This window comes from Rhopalosiphum padi, chromosome 1 (assembly GCF_020882245.1).
Source record: "Rhopalosiphum padi isolate XX-2018 chromosome 1, ASM2088224v1, whole genome shotgun sequence".
NCBI lineage: Eukaryota > Metazoa > Arthropoda > Insecta > Hemiptera > Aphididae > Rhopalosiphum > Rhopalosiphum padi.
In genome coordinates, this window is record NC_083597.1 from 73,673,681 (window position 1) to 73,694,479 (window position 20,799).

Sequence of the window (20,799 nt, forward strand, 5' to 3'; positions counted from 1 at the left end):
TCTAACGATCCAATTTACACAATTTATCCAATATAACTTATCTAAAGTTATTAAATCTCAAAACGTATTGAGTTTTAAAATTGTAAGTGGTGTCATTGGACACTCCCTTCTATCAAAATAACATTGTCCTATAGGTACCACGCTTAAATATAACTTACATATTGTAATATATTATGTACGTAAATAAATTATAAATTTCTTTTATTAATAAAAAAAATGTCGATAAAAAATATCTTGTTCGTTCGGTCAAAATTCTTAAAAATTTAATACCTACAAAATCGCACATAAGTTGTTCATAATCTGTATAAAAATATTCAAAATAAATTTTCAGAATTTTTATAATATGTATTTAAAATTTGTTCATCACTAAAATATACAAGCTACAACTACAAGTATTTTTTGTAAAAAATGTATGTATTCAACTTCCATAACTAAAGTTTAAAAATTTAATACAGTATTGAATATTCCTCATAAGTCATAAGTAGTTGGATAATGGAATTAAAAATAAATCTAAAAATATATATACCTATATATATGATTATACTTTATAAACATTTTAAATACAAATTACGTATTTAAACGATAAATAATGATATTATTATTTTATAATAGGTAATTCAAAAACATTATTCATGGGAAATTAAAGTTTTTAAGTAGGTACACAATGACATTTTAAAAGTAGGTATGTAGATTCATTTTAAGATAGGTATCGGACGTATCGTTATATTAATATTACCTATTTATATTATGAACCCATTTACAGAGAAGAGGTAAAACATAAAATTAGTGTAATGCTATTCTAAGCCTCGTGAAGTTAATAAAATATTATTTACATCCTTTTTAGTCTTTACTGAACGGATGGCAGTATTGGCAGATAATAAAATATTGTATTATACTATGGAAAAGTACCGGTTTTTTATTAGTTGTTTCTATTATTAGTCTTTCACATCACAACATTATTGATTGATCAATGATCATTAGTTGTTATCGATTCGGAATTTCGGATTACCGAATACTGTTTAATAACAAAGTTTTGCTTGCCTACTATTTTTCGTTTACAACAACGGGCAACAGCCGTACAAACAAATATTCTTGAAATAAAAAAGTACGTCATTTTTGCAAGTATATACAATGTACGTTATTCTCAAACCTAACTGATCTCCCGCTAAATATTTGTTCACCACAAATATAAACAATGGTTATACATGTTAAGTCTATTCATTGTGTTTACTAATCCATTTAATGAGACTCGTACAATAATAATAACTAATACATAAGGATTGAGAAACTCGGTAAACCTCAATCAGCTCAAAATGAAACTTTACCTGGACGAAATGTGTCGAGTGAACTTCCCAGGCGACGTCATTAACGGAATACTCTGCATATGGGAATGCTTCGACTTCAATCGTAAGTACCAAGTACTTAATTTTGTCTAATCTCTAACACTCCTAATTTCCTCATTGTACGTTGCCCACTCAGTTGAACCCAGGATTAGGGTCAGTGGATTTACGCGTATATGGAAACGGAGCCTTATAAATAATGTGGTAACCAATGGTGAAACAGACGAATACTCGTTATTTTTCAACGGAATAGCAGTATTGAGTAAGGAAGACGATACATGCACAGCTAACATGTCACCGATTGACGAGTTAGAAGGTAACTAATTGTGCAATTATTGTTCACTGTTTACAATTTATTGTGACAACCGTTACTCAACTGTCTCATTTATTTATTAACCTAGGTTATTCCAAAAAATTTAAGTTCCACATTGTTTTGCCAAACAATTTACCACCATCACATGAAGTTCCATTTGGTCATACAAGGTATAAAATCGAAGCACATTATAATGGTTTGTCCACTTTGGATTATTTTAATGTTAACCAATGGGTTGGTTTGGATAAACGTAATGATATTACTGTAAGTTTAATTATTTTTAATAATTTTCATTGATAGTCCTTTTATAGAACTGTTTACATAGGTTAAACGTGCAACATTTTCTGTGCCATTATACACATTTTGCCAGTCAATTGAAATGATATTAAATTTAAACCAGTCATATTATTTACCAGGTGAAACAGTTTTTGTAATAGCTATGATACAAAACAATTCTAGAACAGATATAATTTTCTCGAAAATAGTCATTGTTCAGGTTAGTTGTCTTTTAAAATAATAATTGTTTTTACTACATTGAAACTTATTCTAAATTTAAACATTGAATTTATAATTTAAAAATATTAACAATTTGACTTAAATTTTGTACTTATACTTTACACTGTTTGCACTTATAGTAAAATGTAATATTAATATAATAGGTATCTTAATACATGACTATAAGTAATCATTTTTATGACACTTGGGTATTTTATTATTTGCATAATATTTTAAAATTATTTTTATACCTTTAACATATCATGCCATAGACTACAAAGTACTGGAAGTCTCATCAACTATTGCCAATAAAACATGTCAGAATAATTGCAGAAGGGATAAGAGGATATATACATAGTGGAAATAAACAAATATGGGATAGTCATCCTTTAAATTTACCAGCAATTATTCCAACTACAAGTATATCCAACAATCCATTTAACTATTTTGAAGTCAAGTATAAAATTAAGGTTATTATTTTTAATAAACAATAATAATTATCTAATTTATGTTAGTTAGCTATATTATATAGTTTAATTCTATTAGCTGGTTAATATCTTTAAAGAAATTTATTTTTTTATTTTTTCATTCTTTAAATCATTTGCAATAATGCATTTATTCTTATTTAAAATTATTTTATTTCACTTAGCATTAAGCCAATTTTAATATTATAATAATTGCATAAATTTTCTTCATATTATTAAACTACAACTATAAAAGATTTCATAAAAATTTATCTTTTCATTAAAATGTACTAATTAAATTAATATTATATTCAGATCTTGGGTTATATGAAAATGAATGCATTTGTGTACATGTGATAAACATATTTACATGAGTGGCTTGCTTCTTTCATCAGTATTTTATATATTTTTCTGACCTTGTATTTTCATTTATTAGTTTTCATATTCCATACATTATTCATTATAATATCATTAATTCATGTATTTATTATTTTCATAACATTTTTTTGTGTATTAAAAATAAATATTGTACATACTTTTTTTAAACTAATTATGCTAAGTGATTTTTTATGATAAACCACTCTGTGCCTCTCTACTTTGCTCATCAACACTTTAAAGTACTATTACTACTTGTCTACTCATCTAAAATTTGAGTTTTACATACTAAAATACTCCAAATAATATTCTGCTTCATATTATGAAATTTAAAATCAATGTTATTGTACAAAACAAAAAAAACTTTAGACATTATAACAATTAAAAATGCTGAAAAATATCAAATTTTTTTTCCTTTTATTAGCTTCCACCACTTGACATAAATTTTTGATCTTTATTACTTACAATTTATGTTAAAAATATCACCATGTTTATACTTTAAATTAATTTTCAGATGCTCATTACATTGAAAAACTCAAATAAGAGAAAAGTGTTAAAACAAAATTTATTTATTGGTAATTGGGATAAAAGTATCGCCACAGATGGTAAACAGTTTATTGACATGCTGCAAAATAATGACTCGATTTATGGTAAGTAATACTTGATAATTAGAATACAATCAATTTTTAATTGTTATAAAAAAACGCTTGCCAAGTCAGAGATTGGCATGTAAACTTTCTTGATTTTCAATTTTTAGAAATGTATTAATTGTATGCAATATGTATGTATTTTATTTTCATTTTCATTTAGTGAGATAGATCTCTGAAACTGGAGAGTGGATATTGTTGTTTGGAGTCTTGTTAGATTCACAATGGCTAGGAGAAGTGCAGTGAAGATTTTCAGAACTTTATCTTACATAGTTAATTCACTACAGAGCTTCAAAAAAAATTAAAACACATTTTATTGGGCGTTTTTTTATGTTTTTCAGCTTTATAGCTTTGTAGTGAGTTAATGATTGAAGATAAAGTTCTGAAAATCTTCACAGCACTTCTCCCAGCCAATATGAATATAACAAGACCCCAAATAACAAAATCCGTTTTCCAGTTTTGCTAATCTACCACGCTAAATGAAAATTTAGCAAAAATAACATTTTTTTAACTATGAAAAATTAAATAATTTTTTTTGAAATTTTTTAATCTTATATTTTATATCTACTTGATAATCCCTTTTTAATGAGCTATCAACCATCTTTTTAGCTATAATAGTTTTGGAGAAAAGTTAAACTTGTTCACGTCGACGTTTTGTGGATTCAAATTGTTATACCACTTGGGTGTGATATCGGATCTCTCTTATTAATATTTTATGTTAAAGCTAGCTTAATTATCCACCTACTCATTACAACTGAGTTACATTTTTATCATTTTCTTATTTAACAAAAATTCAGACATTTTTCATTTCAATTACTATACTTGATTAAAAATCAAGAAAGTAATATACATTATTGAGATTCACTAACCCTTAAAAATGCTACTTAACAACTATTAAAATATGATACAACAATAATTTAAAAGTTATTTTTATTATTTTTATTTGTGTTTAAACTTTCAATATGTAGTTGTTCAAAATTTACTAAAAAATTAGTAACAAATTATCAACTTCTGTAGTCTATAATTATTATAATATTATTTATTATTATTACTTCTATTATTAAGCCATATTTTTTTTTCAGAGGTCGGAGTTAAAGATTGTTCTTTAATTAAAACAGAAAATAATGACATAGATTTCATACCAAAGTATATGGTTTATGAGAAAATTCAAGTATAAGATAAATTAAATTTGTTAAATATATTGTATATTATTTATAATAGAAGGATACTATTATGTCAACACAATTTTTTACATTAATATTGTTATAAAAAAGTAAATAAAGATTACTTTTTTCTCTCATATTTCCATTTATAAACTGGAGCTGCATCTTTTGTTGCGGGTTTTATCTTCTTTGGCTGTTCTTTCTTGGATCCAAGCAAATGAGTTTTAATTTCCAATTTCCTCTGTACAACAGATAATTCTTTTTCCCTATTAGTTCTTCGTTCTAGTTCTCTATATGATTTTCTCTTTTCTGATAACATTTGTTTAATAGTGTCTTCATCTAAATCTGGCAGTTCAATTTTTTTTAAATCTGACAATCTCATACGATTAGTTTTCCTATCTATAAGATCTGGATGTGTGTCTATCTTTTCAGCTAAATTTTCATCACACTTATCATCATCATTAAAATATACATGACTATTATTTGTTTGATTAGCTTGATCTAAGAAATGCAGTTGTGATTGTAAACGTTCAATTTTTTTCCTTTCCATAGTTGCACGCATATTGATGTACTTCAAATCTCTAGTTTGCATTAATTTAATTTGGTCTTCAGTGTGTTCATCTTCTTCTCGTATTTCTGTATGACGTCCGTCCTCAACTTTGGAATTAGTCATGTGGAAATAAAACTCATCTGGATTGCGGTTTTGTGCTCGTTTTTTCAGTAACTTCAAAACACGTTCTCGTTCCTGATGGTGTCTAGCACGGACTTTATAATCTTTTTTCTTTTCAAGCAACCCATATTTTTGACGAACTTCAGGTTGATGACGTTCTCTATGTGTTTTCTGATTAACTTTAGATGCTTTTACCCACGACGACATTTCCAAACTAAACAAATTTAAAAAAAGATAAAATAAAAATTATAATCATAATTAAAAAATGTGCACTTGTCTTGCTACTTAGTAGTTAGTACTTACCTGATTAACGTATATTTTTAAAATGCAAATAATTAATATTATAAATACCTATTATCAAAAAATAACAATATCTATTGTGTAAAAACAGTATATATTTTTTTTTATAGTCGCGAACTAAATTATAAGAATTATTCTTAGTATTATACTAAGACGGTAGTCCAAGTTTATAAGTACCTATCTATACTCTACTTATCTTGTAATCCAAACATTATTATTATTATTATCAATAAACAAGCACGTGTGTTATAGCAGTGTTTACTTAAAAAATATCTAAAATATTGTAGGTACAATAAATAAACCATTGTACGGTATTTTCACAGAATAAGAATTTGTCCAATATCCATTGACATTATACCATAAACCATCAATTAACAGTGAAAAAAAAATTCAAAAATAACCAGTTAATTTTTGTTTCTAACGAGTTAGATTTTATTGTTGGAAATTAATTTTGTTCATGTTATTAGTATTCTACATTAGTTACACTGCGACATTCCCTTAATAATTAATAATGAAAAATATTGAAATAATTAAAATGTTTAGTGAAGAAAATAAACAACTACATTGTTATTGTATTAATACTAATAAATACAAATTTGCTTTCCAAACATTTTTAAATGGTAATTTAAACGAATTTAAAAAACGTGAGAGGATGTAGAAAAAGATTTTTTTTTAATATTATGACTTAGTATGATACAAAAATATATCTCGCCTTGAGTTGGTTCAAAAATTGGTGTACAAAAATGTATCCGTTTTATAAAATAAAAATCATATACATTTTAGAACAATAAATAATTTATAATACCTAATATGATATATTATATTTTTAACTACACCATTTATACAAATGACAGTCATAGGCGTGCGCAGACCTGAATTTCAGGGGGTGCCTGCAATTTTTTCGGGCTCTTTTCTCAATTCAGGCCCTCTCTTAACTATACATATTTTAATAAATTATAAAGCACTAATAAAAATTACTTACATTATATCACATATTAATCAGTGGTATTACTAGTACTAAATTATATAATATTTCATTAGATAGTTGGATCTAAAATCTATTTTCACGATAATTGCAATATTTATTTATTATTTTTACGTTTGTAGACAATATGTACCATCTAACTGTTATAATCATAATAAGTTTTACCACGCAAATTTAAAATATTTTACGTTGTATTATTTTTTTTATCCCGAAACATAATTTTTTTTACCATATATTTTAGAAAAAATACCATTTTTATTCTAGTAACATTAGTTAAAATACGGACCCATATCTATACTATAGGACTTAAATTTTAGGGCCCCAATTACATGTCGGGGAGGGGGATGCCCAGGCACACCCGGACCCTCCCCCCCGTGCATACGCCTATGATGAGTCTTTATTCCGTAAAAGTGGGAAAGAAAATATATTGTATATATCAATATTATTAATTCTACGTAACTTGTACATGTGAGAAAATCGCAAAAGTAACTCCGACAAAATATCTTTTATGGATGCAATTCGAATTCAAGTCTATCAGTCTATGGGGTTTTTGTTAGTTACATGCCAACATACCAAGGATAAAAGGTTATAAGACAAAAAATAAATATTGATTGAAACACTTGTACAATTTTGATGTAGGTCTTATAGGGATACTTTGGTAGACCTTCAAAGTTAAACACCATTTAGCCAGACTGGATGGATTATTGACATGTATATTGTAACCTTGTTCACTAGGGTTCAAACTTGGATTTCAAGAGAGGTTTTAGGAGGTGCAGTGTGAAGTTCACTGATTTACATTTTTGTTTTAGATGTGATCTCCATATGAGATTTATTAAATGTTAGGCTTGAGTACCTAGTGGCTAGTACCTAACCTGGTATTTGTTTGCTGATAGATGAACTGAGTTATTAAATGTGACAAGTTGACATTCAACATTTTGCAATGGTTTTAAATTAATTAAGTATCTATACAATTAAATGGTAATATCATTGATTATAGGATAGTAATATCAATATAATAGTAATACAAACTTTAGGAAATGCCAATGTGGATATTCTTAAAAAATTTAAACATAAAATAAATTGTGCTTTAAGGCCATTTTATTATCATATACAAAATTTAATATCAGATTTTAAATTGTAGGAAATGTAATTAATTTATTCTTTGTAAATATTACTTAATGACATTAACATATAGTAAATTTGTAAAGTAAATGCTTACTTTCAATTTCCATAATATAGATAATAAGTTTAAGTTCAACATAAACAGGAACAGAGTTCTGTTATATGACAAAAATTGCTTAGAATTCTAATGAAATCATCATCATTTTAAATCATTCACATCTGAACATCTGGTATTTTTAAAGAAATTAAAATTTTATGAAAATAGCTTAGTTTTACTGATAAATAAATTTAATATTATTTTAAATGATAGAAATAATTTAAATTACAATTATCACATATATTTATGTAATCAGTTAATACTGTTCGTTATTTTATAGAATTGGGATAGTTATAAATTATAAAAAAAATAAAAATAATGAGTAACTTATTTTATTTCAGACTTCAACATTTAGATAGGCTAAAAAATGTACACATTAATTTTATTATTAATAGTTAAACATATAATGTCTGCTTATGACTTATGTAATATTTCAATAAAAACATTTATATAAAATTTTATTCTCCAGGCATTTCACCGCCAGGAACCAACTAAAAACAAACAATAAAAAGATAATTAATATTTGTAACCTACTAAAATTGTAGAATAACATTAGACTCAATATTAAAAATAAATAAATTTACCATTGTTATGTTATTTCCATTTAACAATATTTGATCCAATTTAGTAACACGTCTTCCTTCAGGTGTAGATTCATATTCCGTTACATCTTCAAGCAACATGTTGACAAAATCATCAAACCCTAATAAGGTACCAACTATTTCTTTATCGTTTTTCATTACAATGTGGATCCTTGAGCCAATACATTTATCCACAAGTTCTGAAATTAATAACCATTCAAGTAATTATGATTTTCCAATTGGGTGTTGTAAATTTTGTTGGCAAAAAAAAAATAAAAATAAATTATGAAAACCTACAATCACTCAAAAAGTTGCTAGTTTACTAAAGTAGATTTTACAAAATAACTAATTTAATTTACAATATATAGGTAAAATATATTTTTTTTAAACACCGTTACTAAAATACATGCCTTTGAAAACGATTGTACAGTGATAAAATAATGCATCACTTACCGAGTGGAAGCAAAGTTGAAGGGTTAGTCGCTACGGAAGTGGCCATGGTGTCTAAGATTTACGATTTTTCTTTTTATATCGGTTTTCGACGATATGTTAAATATCTAAATAGTAAAAGTATCAAGATCAAAAATAAACTGACGAATTATTAATAATTGACGAGCGCGAATGCGAATGTGATATTATGTGTAAACTGTGAAGAATGAAGATGTTATATTCTCCTGTGGATTTCCCTCTTTATCACATATAATAGTTTATGTTCTGTGGTTTATGCTTATCACTTCTGATAAGACGGTAACTACAAACTGCATATTCTATTGCCTATTCATATATTAAAAGGAGTTTTCATAAACATATTTATTTTTCAGATGTAATTCAATATGGATGGGTAAAGAATTTAATAACCATAATTATTATTTAGTTTAGTTCACAGTTTGTGTTAGTTGTATACAGTTAGAGCAAGATAGATAAGCAATGTATGCATGATTAAGAAAAAATAAATGTATTCAATTAATAATGTCATATTCAATATTGTATTTTATTTATTGTTATATATTTTAAATAATATAATATACTTCATCATCTATATTATATTATATTATAAATTAAAAATAATAATTTGTTTTATTATTTAAGTATCTATAGGTAAAATATTAACAAATACGTTCACTATTTTAATATTTGATTACCCGGCAAGTATGGTTACACACTGGTTATGACTCATGACCAAGGTTTATAGATTATAATTGATGGTATCTCATATTATCATATTCTAGACGCATCAACTACAAAGTAAACGTTTATCTTTATTTAAATTATTTATGATTTAGCCATGCTGATGGATGACCAACGGACTCATGTTTCTCACTTAACGACCTAACTCCACAATTTCAATCTTCAGTAGTTAAATTGTTGTATGGTTTTTTGTTTGAATTTGTTGAATATGGTTAGTATGATGATAAATATTTCAATGTTAAGTTTTAATTTCACTAATAAAATACTAATACATATTAATTTAGGATTATCTTGGTGAACCGATAGTAAAAGAAAATATTTCAAAAACCCAAGGCCGAGGACGAGGCTTTTTATTAAAAATGATAAATCAAAGATTAAGTTCAGAAAAATCTGTACCTTTATCTTCATCGATGTTGCCAATCAATAATATAAAGAGCAATGTTGAAAATACTGTTGTACATAATCAAAGCCTTATAAACAAATCTTATTTTCAAGACAGTGTTTATAGTTATGAAACACCTGTAAGATCAACTTATATTCCACCTGAACCCAATGAAGATGATGAATCTATTTATGATGACGGAATCAGTTCTGGTATACATTTTGAAAAATTTAATGATATTGAAGTAAAGGTGAATGGTAAAAATATACCTGAAGCTATTGAAAGTTTTGAAATGTTAAACAATATACCAGAAAAGTTAATGGAGAATATTAAAATGTGTAAATTTTTGAAACTAACTCCTATTCAAAAATATTCTATTCCAATTATTTTATCTGGTAGAGATATGATGGCCACTGCACAAACTGGTTCGGGAAAAACGGTAATTATATAATGTAAACATTAATATTCAAGTTATTTTTAGAGTGTTAGTACCTACATAAAATTAATTTTTATAGTGGTTAAAGAATATTCATTGACTGCTGTGTTTTTTGAACATAATAATACACTGAATAAGTTTAAAAATTAATTATGTAGTCGAAATCAATTTATTGTGCTGATATATTTATACAGCTATACAATACCTAATTATATATGGGTTAAAAAATAATTATACTGAAATATTTTAAACGTGTTTATCAAATTTCCAAGTAGAGATTTTAAAATATTGAAACCTTTTTTGTAAAAATATTTACATGTAATTTTTAAATGTTTTACTAAATATGAAAAGTATATTATACAATTATATAAACAAGCTACAGATTTAGTTAAGTTTTATCTGTCATTTAATAAATTCATTATTTACCCGAATATTTTCTTGAAGTTATGATTTGTAATTTTTATTTATCCATTCTTTTTAGATAATACTATATTATAATAATTTATTCTATAGCAATTTATTTGCCCATAAAATTATTCCTTTTTAATTTATTATTAACATGGTCCCCCTCCTAACAAAAAATATTTAAGTAACTACCTTGTTAAGCTAAAATTACTAGATAAAAATTATTAATATATACCTAAATAAAATAAATAATGTTGCCTATTTATTATTATATACTTACTTTAGATTGCTTTTGTCTTACCAATCATACAAAAATTGCTCATGGATCCACAAAAACTAGTAAAAGATAGTAATCATAGTGAACCCCAAGTTGTTATAATGGCACCTACAAGAGAATTGGCTGTTCAAATTAAAATGGTTGTGTTGAAATTAACAAGAGGTACCGGAATTTCATCGTTTGTCTGTTATGGTGGCACTTTAGTCAGTTATCAAAAAGATCAAATTCTTGTAAGTATTATGTTTTTAAATAATAATTAGAATACCATATTATTATGTTAGTATATATTGTCGTATCATTCATATTAAGTGACCTACAATGTATGATTCTTGTACACTCTAAACTTATGACTATGGTCAGAAATGTTATTAGTTCAACTCTTTAAGTTAAAGTATAATGGCATACACTTACTGTATTTATTACCACTTATTCTTTTAAACCTTTTGACCATAATGTAATGATATTGTAGTGGGCCAGCAACTGGTTGTCGAAATAAAATTAGTTGAAATATTTCTAAGTGTCGTTTATTAAATTAATTGAAAATATTTTGAGTTCAAATGACAGATTTTTGGTGTAGGCTGACGTGAAGGTGCTTGCGCTAACTGGTGAATCACGTCTGCAGGAGTCCTCTTCAGGGCCCCCTTATATAGTCAGTGTCCCCCAACCTACTACCCATGTATCCTTTTCCCTATTCCTAAGTGCGTCATTTGTTCTCACGCTATTACGCATTTCAGGATGCATGTGCGATGATTAATCTATATATTATGACATCCGGTGATGCTTGCCCACCCGCCTGTGGTCAGCCTCGCACGGGATTCTCAGAATTCAAGATTAATTTAAAATAATATTTCGATTATAGGCTTACAATGTATCGTTGAGTTCGTTCATCTCCGATTTCCGAAGGTTAAAGTAATAGATGTTTTTAATTCTCCTATTATTATTCTTCATATCAATTAGGCCTAATATATTACCGTCCAGGTGTGTAGATACTCCCCATTACATGTAGATGTTTATTTCTACGCCGTAATATTCTTATTGCGCGTCATGTTATTATAATATATGGGTATTTGTTATCCTAATACTTAAGCCTACGTTGTAGTATCCTTTATTGTGTACTATATTATTGATATAGGACATCAGAGCACGTAGCAATATAAAAGTAGAATATTAAATAATTTTAAGAAAGTTAATTTTTGTTATTTAGATATTTAAATATATATTATATTATAATAATAATGGCCATCATCTATAATATACGACAATATATATTGAATAAAATATGAATATTTTATAATAATAAAAATATTTTTTATATTAGAAAGGTTGTCACATACTTGTAGCCACACCTGGTAGATTAAATGAATTTGTTCAACATGGTTATATAACATTTTCATCTGTGAAATTTTTTGTTTTGGATGAAGTTGACAGGATGTTAGATGTAGACTCAAAACCAGATATTGATAAAATTTTGAATCATTTTTCAATGCCGCCTGTTGTAAGTTTTCATTGAAAAATAATAGTAGAACATATGCTTGTATAGTATTGAATATCAAGTGCTTATAATTTCCAGATGAATAGACAGACAATTATGTTGTCAGCAACTTTACCAGATGAAACTCAACATTTAGCAAAGTTCTATTTAAATAAAAATTATTTATTTTTAGCAGTTGGTATTGTTAGTAGTGCTTCACAAGATATAAAACAAACATTTTATATGGTTAATAGATTCAATAAACGTGCAATTTTATACAATATTTTGAAAAAAGGTTCACATTTTAAATAATTGAATAAAATATCTATACTTTATTTATATTAAGAAGGAACATCAGCTGCAACCACAGACTAAGATATAGTATATTCTATATAGCATGGGTGGCAAACCTTTTTAGGGTCAAGTGCCAAATTTTCCCAATCAAAATTTTGAAAATTTTTCACGTGCCCAAAGGAAATTAAACTTTCTAGGATAAAAATAAAGTTACTGATTCATTATATATTATTTTATTAAGTAAGCACACCTTTTTTTTTGTAATCATAATTTTTAAAATGTATATTATTTGTTTCTTTGAATTTCTTATAACAGTTTTAATCAAACTTTATAAATAGCATAATTTTTAATAATTTCAATTTTTTTACGTGCTTCCTTTGGCATGCGTAAGTAGGTTCGCCACCTCTGGTATATAGTTATATCTTAGTCTGTGGCAGAAACTTAATTTTGTTAGGTGCTTGTATGCCCATAATCCATACAGAGTCATTCATCTGTATACCTGCCAGCTGCCATGTAGTTAAGTCATACTTTTGTGCATAAGTTGACCACCAAGTTTCTTCTAATGTGAATAGATTATGAAAATAATTTAAGAAAAATATTTGTTCTTTTGTAGATTCAGCAGGAACTATAATATTTGTAAAACATAAATGGACAGCAGACTTTCTTGCCACATACTTAAGCGAAAAGTGTATTCCATCAATAAGTATACATGGTGACCGTTTACAAGATCAGAGGGAAAAGGCATTAAATGAATTTCGTAACAAAAAGATGAATGTACTTGTAGCAACAACTGTAGCTTCAAGAGGTTTAGGTAAATGTATTCAAATTTTAAAAGTTAAATTTAACTTTACAGACAATTTTGTATATTTTTAGTTTATTCTTATAATTGAATCATATAGTAATCTTTTTGACATATTACACTTTATCAATTATTTATCATCTCTACTTATATAGCCAATAAAGAAAAAAAAACTTTACTCCTTGTTTTTAGTATAATTAATTGGTCTAAAACATATATAAAATCTTTTGCTAACCTTTTAACATGTTATTATTATTTATTATTTTAGTAGGTATGACTTATTGAATTCAATATAATAATAATAATACTTTAATATTTATAATATTCTATTAATAGTTAAAAAAATAAAATAAGTAAATATGTAATAGGTAGAACAAATAAAGATAATAATTATATAGATGAAAATTGACATGTAACTTTTTCAATGTAACTTTAATGATCCGTAAAGCACCGAACTAAAGCCCTGGCAAATAATCAAATAGACAGTTAATCGGACGTATGGAAAAATTTTAGAGTTTTTTTTTTTAAAACAACAAAAAAATTGATTTTTAATTTTTTACATTGTTGTGTATATTTTATTATGAAATACTGTAATGAGTGTAATGTATAATTTAAAAAATTGATGTGATTGTTTACAAATGGACTATGGTATTTCTTCACTTCATTTCTTTACAAACCATAAGTACAATGCTTCGTCCAACACTATGTTCCCCGCCTTTTTCATAGTTTTCTGTTTTTTAGCATGACTGTAATCTTCCATTTGTGATGCATAGTATTCAATGTCACTGGCATTTTTATTCATGTCGTTAATTGTTGATTGAAACACACCCAATTCTTTACTCAAAGAAACGATAAAAACACCTTTCTTAAGTTTACCAATGATTAATCATTTTTTTTCAAACGTAAGAATGTTTCTTTTTTGTTTTTGTGTACCATATGTAGATGGTTTCATATTGTGCATACAATTTGTATACATTTTTCCAACAATAATACGATTACTTGACTTGGTAATCAAACTGATATGGGACCAAATTAATTTGTCACATTATCGAATAAGTGTGCCAAATTATCAAATTCTATTTTTATCATCATAGACATTTGACAATTTTATTATTTATTTATTAATAGTTGCATGCAAATAATAATTTTAACATTTGTATTATTTATTTTATAATTAAATTTGTTGATAAATTTTGACTTTTGAATCTTTAGATATTAGTTATGTGAACCATGTCATTAATTATGAAATGCCTCAAGAAATTGAAGAGTATGTGCAAAGAATTGGACGTACAGGTAGACTGGGAAACCAAGGAATTGCTACTTCTTTTTTTGATCCTGATGAAGATTATCTTTTAATAGAACCAATTATAAAAACTCTAGCATCGGTAATGAATGTATATCTTTTTTAAATTCAAGTCATATTTATAATTTATAATTTTTAAATAATTCGATTTAGGCAAATCAAGAAATACCTAATTGGTTAGTTAAACTAGGACGGGAAGCCAAGTATAATGATGCAGATGATGTTTTAGATCAATTTGGAGGCTCAGATATAAGAATTGTAAATAATATTCATATTATATTTACTATTATTATTATATATTATGAAATCTAGGGCATAGCGGGTATGGATAATATTTAAACACAACATAGCTTATCGGGGTCGGAATGGACTGGCGAGTTACTGAGTAAAACTCGGTAGGCCTCTCAAAATATGGGTCTTTTTATTCTTATTAAATTTACAGTAATTTAAATTGTTTGCATCAAAAACATAATTGTATTTTTTTTTTTTTTTGAGGCACAACCCATATTCTTAGTATGGCCACAACTGAACACCTTAGTATACACTATACTATACTAGACAGATCTGTGACCATAGGTTTCAATAAAGTTGTTTTTACTCAGTTTTTCAATCTATTAACTGGATATATTAATCAAAATAAGCTAAATGCCAATAAAATATATAATTGTGATGAGATTGATATCATAATAAACTCAAAATTGTGATGCCACTATAGAAAAATAATGTAATTTTAACATCTTCTGAATGCAGAAAAAAAATAATTGCAGTAATATGTTTGCATACTTATATTTAAATATTATTAATTAATTGACATATTTTATTGATATTAATATATTACTATGTTTAAAAGTATAAAAATATTCATAACCATTCTACCCCAATGAGATCATTTATTTTTTTTTTTTTAATAGAAAAGTAAAATAATTGAATTATATAGGTACATCAAAATTATTATTTAATTTATCGAGCATTGATTATTTTTAAATTTGAAGGTTTGCATTTATTATGATGCTATACAATTGAATTTGAACATTAATTTCCTTCTCCCACCCCGGGTTTCCTTGTAGGTTTTGATACTTGAAAAAGAACAATAGTTAAGTTGATGTTTGTTATATATTAGTTTAAAGACATAGGCTTCAGTTCATACATTTGATTTATATATTTAAACATTAATTAAGTATTAATTTTTATTAAGGTATTCTATCTATATTGTTTAAAATTCAAATACCAATTAGTGATTCTATACTATCTAAAATGTAATATGTTATAGATTGGAATCTTATTTCAAATATAATAAATTATCAATTTAAATAAATGTTAATAATTATTAAATGTGTATTTATTTGTGTTTACAGAATTCAAATTCAGTTGATGATTGCGAAGAATGGTAAATTCATAATTGAATATATAATAACTATTGTTTTATTTCAAGTAATTAATAAAAATGTATAATGAATAGAATGTTATATATATAAATAACTCAATAAAAATTTACTTTATTATCTAAGGTTGTTTTTTTTTTTTTTGTCATCAAATATTTATTTTAAAATTACTAATTAGTATAATGGTAAGTTGAATTAATCATTTCCAAGACCATTGAATTTATTATATTATTAATTAAAAATCAGTATAATTTCTAACGTTAGGATTTTCTATGAATTTGAAGATGTACTCATGCAGTGTACTCACGCGTATCAGTTATCCATGCAAAAACGGTTTCTTTTTTTTTCTCTCTCAAAACTACTCAATTTAATTAAATGGTGTCAACAAAATCAGGATATCGTTCTGTTTATGCTTCTGTTGTAATCGCTATGATATTTTAACCTCTCAATCCCAGATCATAAAAATATCGGTAATTATAATTCTATACGACATATGCGTAAATACTTAGCGTCCGCGCTCTCCGGCTTGGCCATCGACAGCTATCTATTATAATCTAACCCAAGTCGCAATAACGACAACACGCATAATGTACCACAACAATAATATAAATTCTAATGGCTTGAAAAATAAAAAAACTCCACATCGTCCAGTCGTATACAGAGTACATAAAGTGATGTGTTTGATAATTATAATATGGGCATAGATGATAGATGATTCCGCAAATAATTCTAAAAAGTTCGGCTATAAGAATTTATCATCATCTGACAAACCTACCGAAAATAAAATAGCAAAAACGACACAAAACAGTGTATTTTCAACGACAAATAGATATTCTTGTCTTGCTGTTGATGACAACCCAGACGATATTAGTGAGCCCGCTAAACCAGGGGACAGGGGTACTTGATTTTGTTGCCCTTCGCGATGATTTTCTCAAACTTCTTGGTTCGGAATTTTCTTATTCAAATTATCCACAAACCATTTAAAAATCCTCACTAAGAATTCCGATTCTGTCATAGATCTGTCATAAAATATCTTTATGAAAAAAAAGTCGAATATCACACTTACCAGCAACGTGAAAACAAAGCTTTTTGTGTTGTTATACGCAAAATGCATCCTTTCACTCCATTAAATGAGGTTGGAATCGCCATCCAAGAAATTGTCTTTACAGTACGGTTAGTTGCTATAATGTCTGTCATAAAATAACAAAAAAAAATCTGCCACTCTTTTTTGTCGATCTCGAACCTGCTGAGATCAACAAAGATATATTCCATGTTACATCCATTCTTCTCACTAAAGTTCGAATCGAAAAACCACATAAACGTAAGGAAATAATTCAATGTCAAAACTGTTAGAAATCGGTAGAAACGGTCACTCCAAAAGCTATTGTTCACACCCACCTCGCTGTGTACGCTGCGCTAAATTCTACACGTCTTCGCCTTGTACCAAATCCATAGATTAACCTTCAACGTGCGCTCTCTGTGGGGGAAGCCATCCGGCAAATTGCTGTGGATGTACCGTTCATAAAGACCTACTACCGAAGTTTAAAAAAAAAACTCAAATGCTATAGCTAAACAAAATATTAATTTAAACTATAATGTTATTGGGGGTAAAACCACTATCGATGGAACACCCTCTGGTCAACCCTATCCAAATTTAAATAATACCAAGGAATATCCAAGTCTTCTTAAACATGTCTCACACTCAAGATATTAAAGATAAACCAAATTACAATTTAAAAAAAAATTATTACATTTCAAATATGTTCAATACTCAACCCGATAACAATTTAACCTCACAATTTACCTCATTCCTAATTCCTATCACAATTAAAATTAGTAATAAATCCTTTAATTTAACTTCTCACTACCGTCATAAATAATTTATTCTAAAAGATGTTAAATAGACAATCGAACGTAAACTCCCTTAGGATTTTCCTTTGGAACGCAAACGGTCTAAAACGTCACGAACCTGAAATACTCAACCTATTTATAAAAAAAACATATAGACATCACACTTATTTCGGAAACTCGTTGCACAATGCACTCCAAATACTAAAAACTTTTCCGCTGGATATAATAGCATACACCGCACCTGTATCAGTATGATGGCACCGCCCATTATAATTTCAAAAAAAAATACAATACCAACCATTACCCAGGTAATCACAAAACTGACACTATTCAAGCCACAAACATCTTAATTACTCTAAAACAGAGGTTCCCAACCTTTTTTGACTCGCGGCACCCTTGGACATTTTCTAAAAATCCGGAGGCACCCTATGCTCTATGGCCTATATTCTAATATTCTATAGACTACTTCGGTTCTATTTATTAATGCATAAGTATAATCAAAAGTAGTAAGGTGTAGGTGCATACTATATACATATTACATTTAATAAATAAATTATTACATTGTATTTATTTTTATTTTTAATTATTATTTATCTTTATTTATTATTTAATTTACAATATTAATTTAAAATTAGGGAACTTATTTATTTATATATTATTAGAACTAATGTGACACTTGGGCTTGTTTTTTTTTACATAAATCTTTTATTTGTGGTCGAATAGTTGAAAGACATACTCTCATTTCTTCTTCAATGAACTCTATTTTCATTCGTTTATTTGATTTTATGTTAACAAGAGTGGAAAATCCTTGTTCACATAAATATGATGTAGAAAACTGCAGTAATATTTTTAGAGTTTTTTTGCCAATTTCAGCGTGAATTTTTTAAAAGAGTTCGATTGTTTCGTATTTCAGCGAGCTCTTCTTCTTCTTCGAGGCTAAATTCAGTTAAACATATATTCTTATCAAATGGATCATTTATCCAATCACACTCGGAAATATGTAAATAAATACTCGGAGACATGTTTTACAAAAATTAAGATAAGATAAAAGCACAAGATATCGAAGCCATAGCAATCAAACTGGTATATGAACATTAAAATAGATTGAACATCGTAATATTTCTACAAAATATATGAAACACGATAGGTTTTATATTATTATAGTCCGTTTTATTACTCACAGTGCTATATTTTTAATGAAATTGTTTTTTCTAAAAAAATATTTCAAATAATTTCGCGGCACCCTAAAAAGATTTCGCGGCACCCTAGGGTGCCGCGGCACCCTGGTTGGGAATCTCTGCTCTAAAAGTCTGAATCATATTCCCACAACAATAACCTCAGTTTATTGTCCTCCAAGGACTGCAATATCATTTGAACAATTCTCCCAATTCTGAACTCATTCGGCCGTTCATTTTTTATCGGCGGAGACTTCAGTGTCAAACATTCGCATTGGGGCTGCCGAACCGAAAACACCAGGGGAAGGGTGCTTAAAAACATCACACAAAACATAAGAATATAATAACATTCATATCTCCTCCGGGGCCTACTGACTGGCGTTCTCACTAAAGTCTGCACCCTGATATTTTGGACTGTTTCCTAACCACAATCCTAAGACACATAACCCATTCCATAAAAAATCTAGTTGATCCAGCATATGACCATAGTCCAGTTCTTTTCAATCTGAATTGTGAGATTTCCTGCAACCCTCCCCGCCCTTCCTTAGCAAAGGGACCAGTTAATTCTAGTTTCTTTTCAGAAAATCTAGAAAATGCCACTAACCTAAAAATCTCACTTTAATCAACTGACTAAATAGATAAAGCAGCGCAAAACTTAACAACTTCAATACAAACCTCTGTTTATAAATCATCATATGTCACAAGTACACCTGACAACTCAAAAACTAACATTCTCTCCCTTCAAATCCAAAAATTAATAGGAAAAAAAGAAGGGTTTGCTCATGCTGGAAAAGGTCCAACCTGCCTTCTGATAAAAGATTATTAAAAAATCTATACCTAATCTTTCAAATTTAATTTAAAAACTTATTTTAAAACACACATCCAATTTTAAAAATGTCAATCACTAAATTCTAATGACGGCTTGCTGTGGAGAACTACCAAAAATATTCTCAAAATTAAAGAACAAACGCCCAAAACGCTCAATGGGCCAAATGGAGAGCTAGTCATTTCAGACAAAGATAAAGCCCAACTTTTCGAAGTTCATCTTTCAAAATAATTTATGCCACATCCTAATGATAATCCTGAATCTGCACACCTTGTATTGCCAGATTTCTTAATAGTCTATTAAGATGGTTTCCTTCATCATGTATTTATGTGCTTCATGTGTTGTTTTTTTATTACATATGTGTTATTTCAGTCATTTTTACTTATTGTGTTATCTAATACAAATTTTAAATTTTTCAAATAATAACAATAATTATAAAAAGTAAGCAATCTGGTCCA

At 27.3% G+C, this 20,799-nt stretch overlaps 4 protein-coding genes across 4 annotated transcripts; 2 read left to right on the plus strand and 2 right to left on the minus strand.

Annotated features, from left to right (window-relative positions):
- Window positions 1-770: 770 nt before the first annotated feature.
- LOC132917383 (uncharacterized) lies at window positions 771-4,934 on the plus strand. Its single transcript, XM_060978099.1, has 7 exons — window positions 771-1,407; window positions 1,480-1,656; window positions 1,742-1,917; window positions 1,979-2,149; window positions 2,421-2,618; window positions 3,502-3,637; window positions 4,717-4,934. Exons 1-7 carry the CDS (start codon window positions 1,314-1,316, stop codon window positions 4,809-4,811), a joined length of 1,047 nt encoding a protein of 348 aa, XP_060834082.1. The 5' UTR covers window positions 771-1,313; the 3' UTR covers window positions 4,812-4,934.
- Window positions 4,814-5,956, minus strand: LOC132917384 (probable U3 small nucleolar RNA-associated protein 11). Its single transcript, XM_060978100.1, has 2 exons — window positions 5,771-5,956; window positions 4,814-5,681 (listed from the first exon to the last, which is right to left on the minus strand). Exon 2 carries the CDS (start codon window positions 5,672-5,674, stop codon window positions 4,919-4,921), a length of 756 nt encoding a protein of 251 aa, XP_060834083.1. The 5' UTR covers window positions 5,675-5,681; window positions 5,771-5,956; the 3' UTR covers window positions 4,814-4,918.
- A 2,331-nt stretch (window positions 5,957-8,287) lies between these two features.
- On the minus strand, window positions 8,288-9,239 carry LOC132917182 (U6 snRNA-associated Sm-like protein LSm5). The gene is made up of 3 exons (XM_060977797.1): window positions 9,006-9,239; window positions 8,556-8,752; window positions 8,288-8,462 (listed from the first exon to the last, which is right to left on the minus strand). The coding sequence occupies exons 1-3, from the start codon at window positions 9,049-9,051 to the stop codon at window positions 8,430-8,432; spliced, it is 276 nt and encodes a 91-aa protein (XP_060833780.1). The 5' UTR covers window positions 9,052-9,239; the 3' UTR covers window positions 8,288-8,429.
- A 548-nt stretch (window positions 9,240-9,787) lies between these two features.
- LOC132917181 (ATP-dependent RNA helicase vasa-like) lies at window positions 9,788-16,614 on the plus strand. Its single transcript, XM_060977796.1, has 9 exons — window positions 9,788-9,951; window positions 10,025-10,561; window positions 11,249-11,470; window positions 12,559-12,735; window positions 12,811-13,006; window positions 13,619-13,816; window positions 15,017-15,189; window positions 15,261-15,365; window positions 16,463-16,614. Exons 1-9 carry the CDS (start codon window positions 9,922-9,924, stop codon window positions 16,496-16,498), a joined length of 1,674 nt encoding a protein of 557 aa, XP_060833779.1. The 5' UTR covers window positions 9,788-9,921; the 3' UTR covers window positions 16,499-16,614.
- Window positions 16,615-20,799: the final 4,185 nt, after the last annotated feature.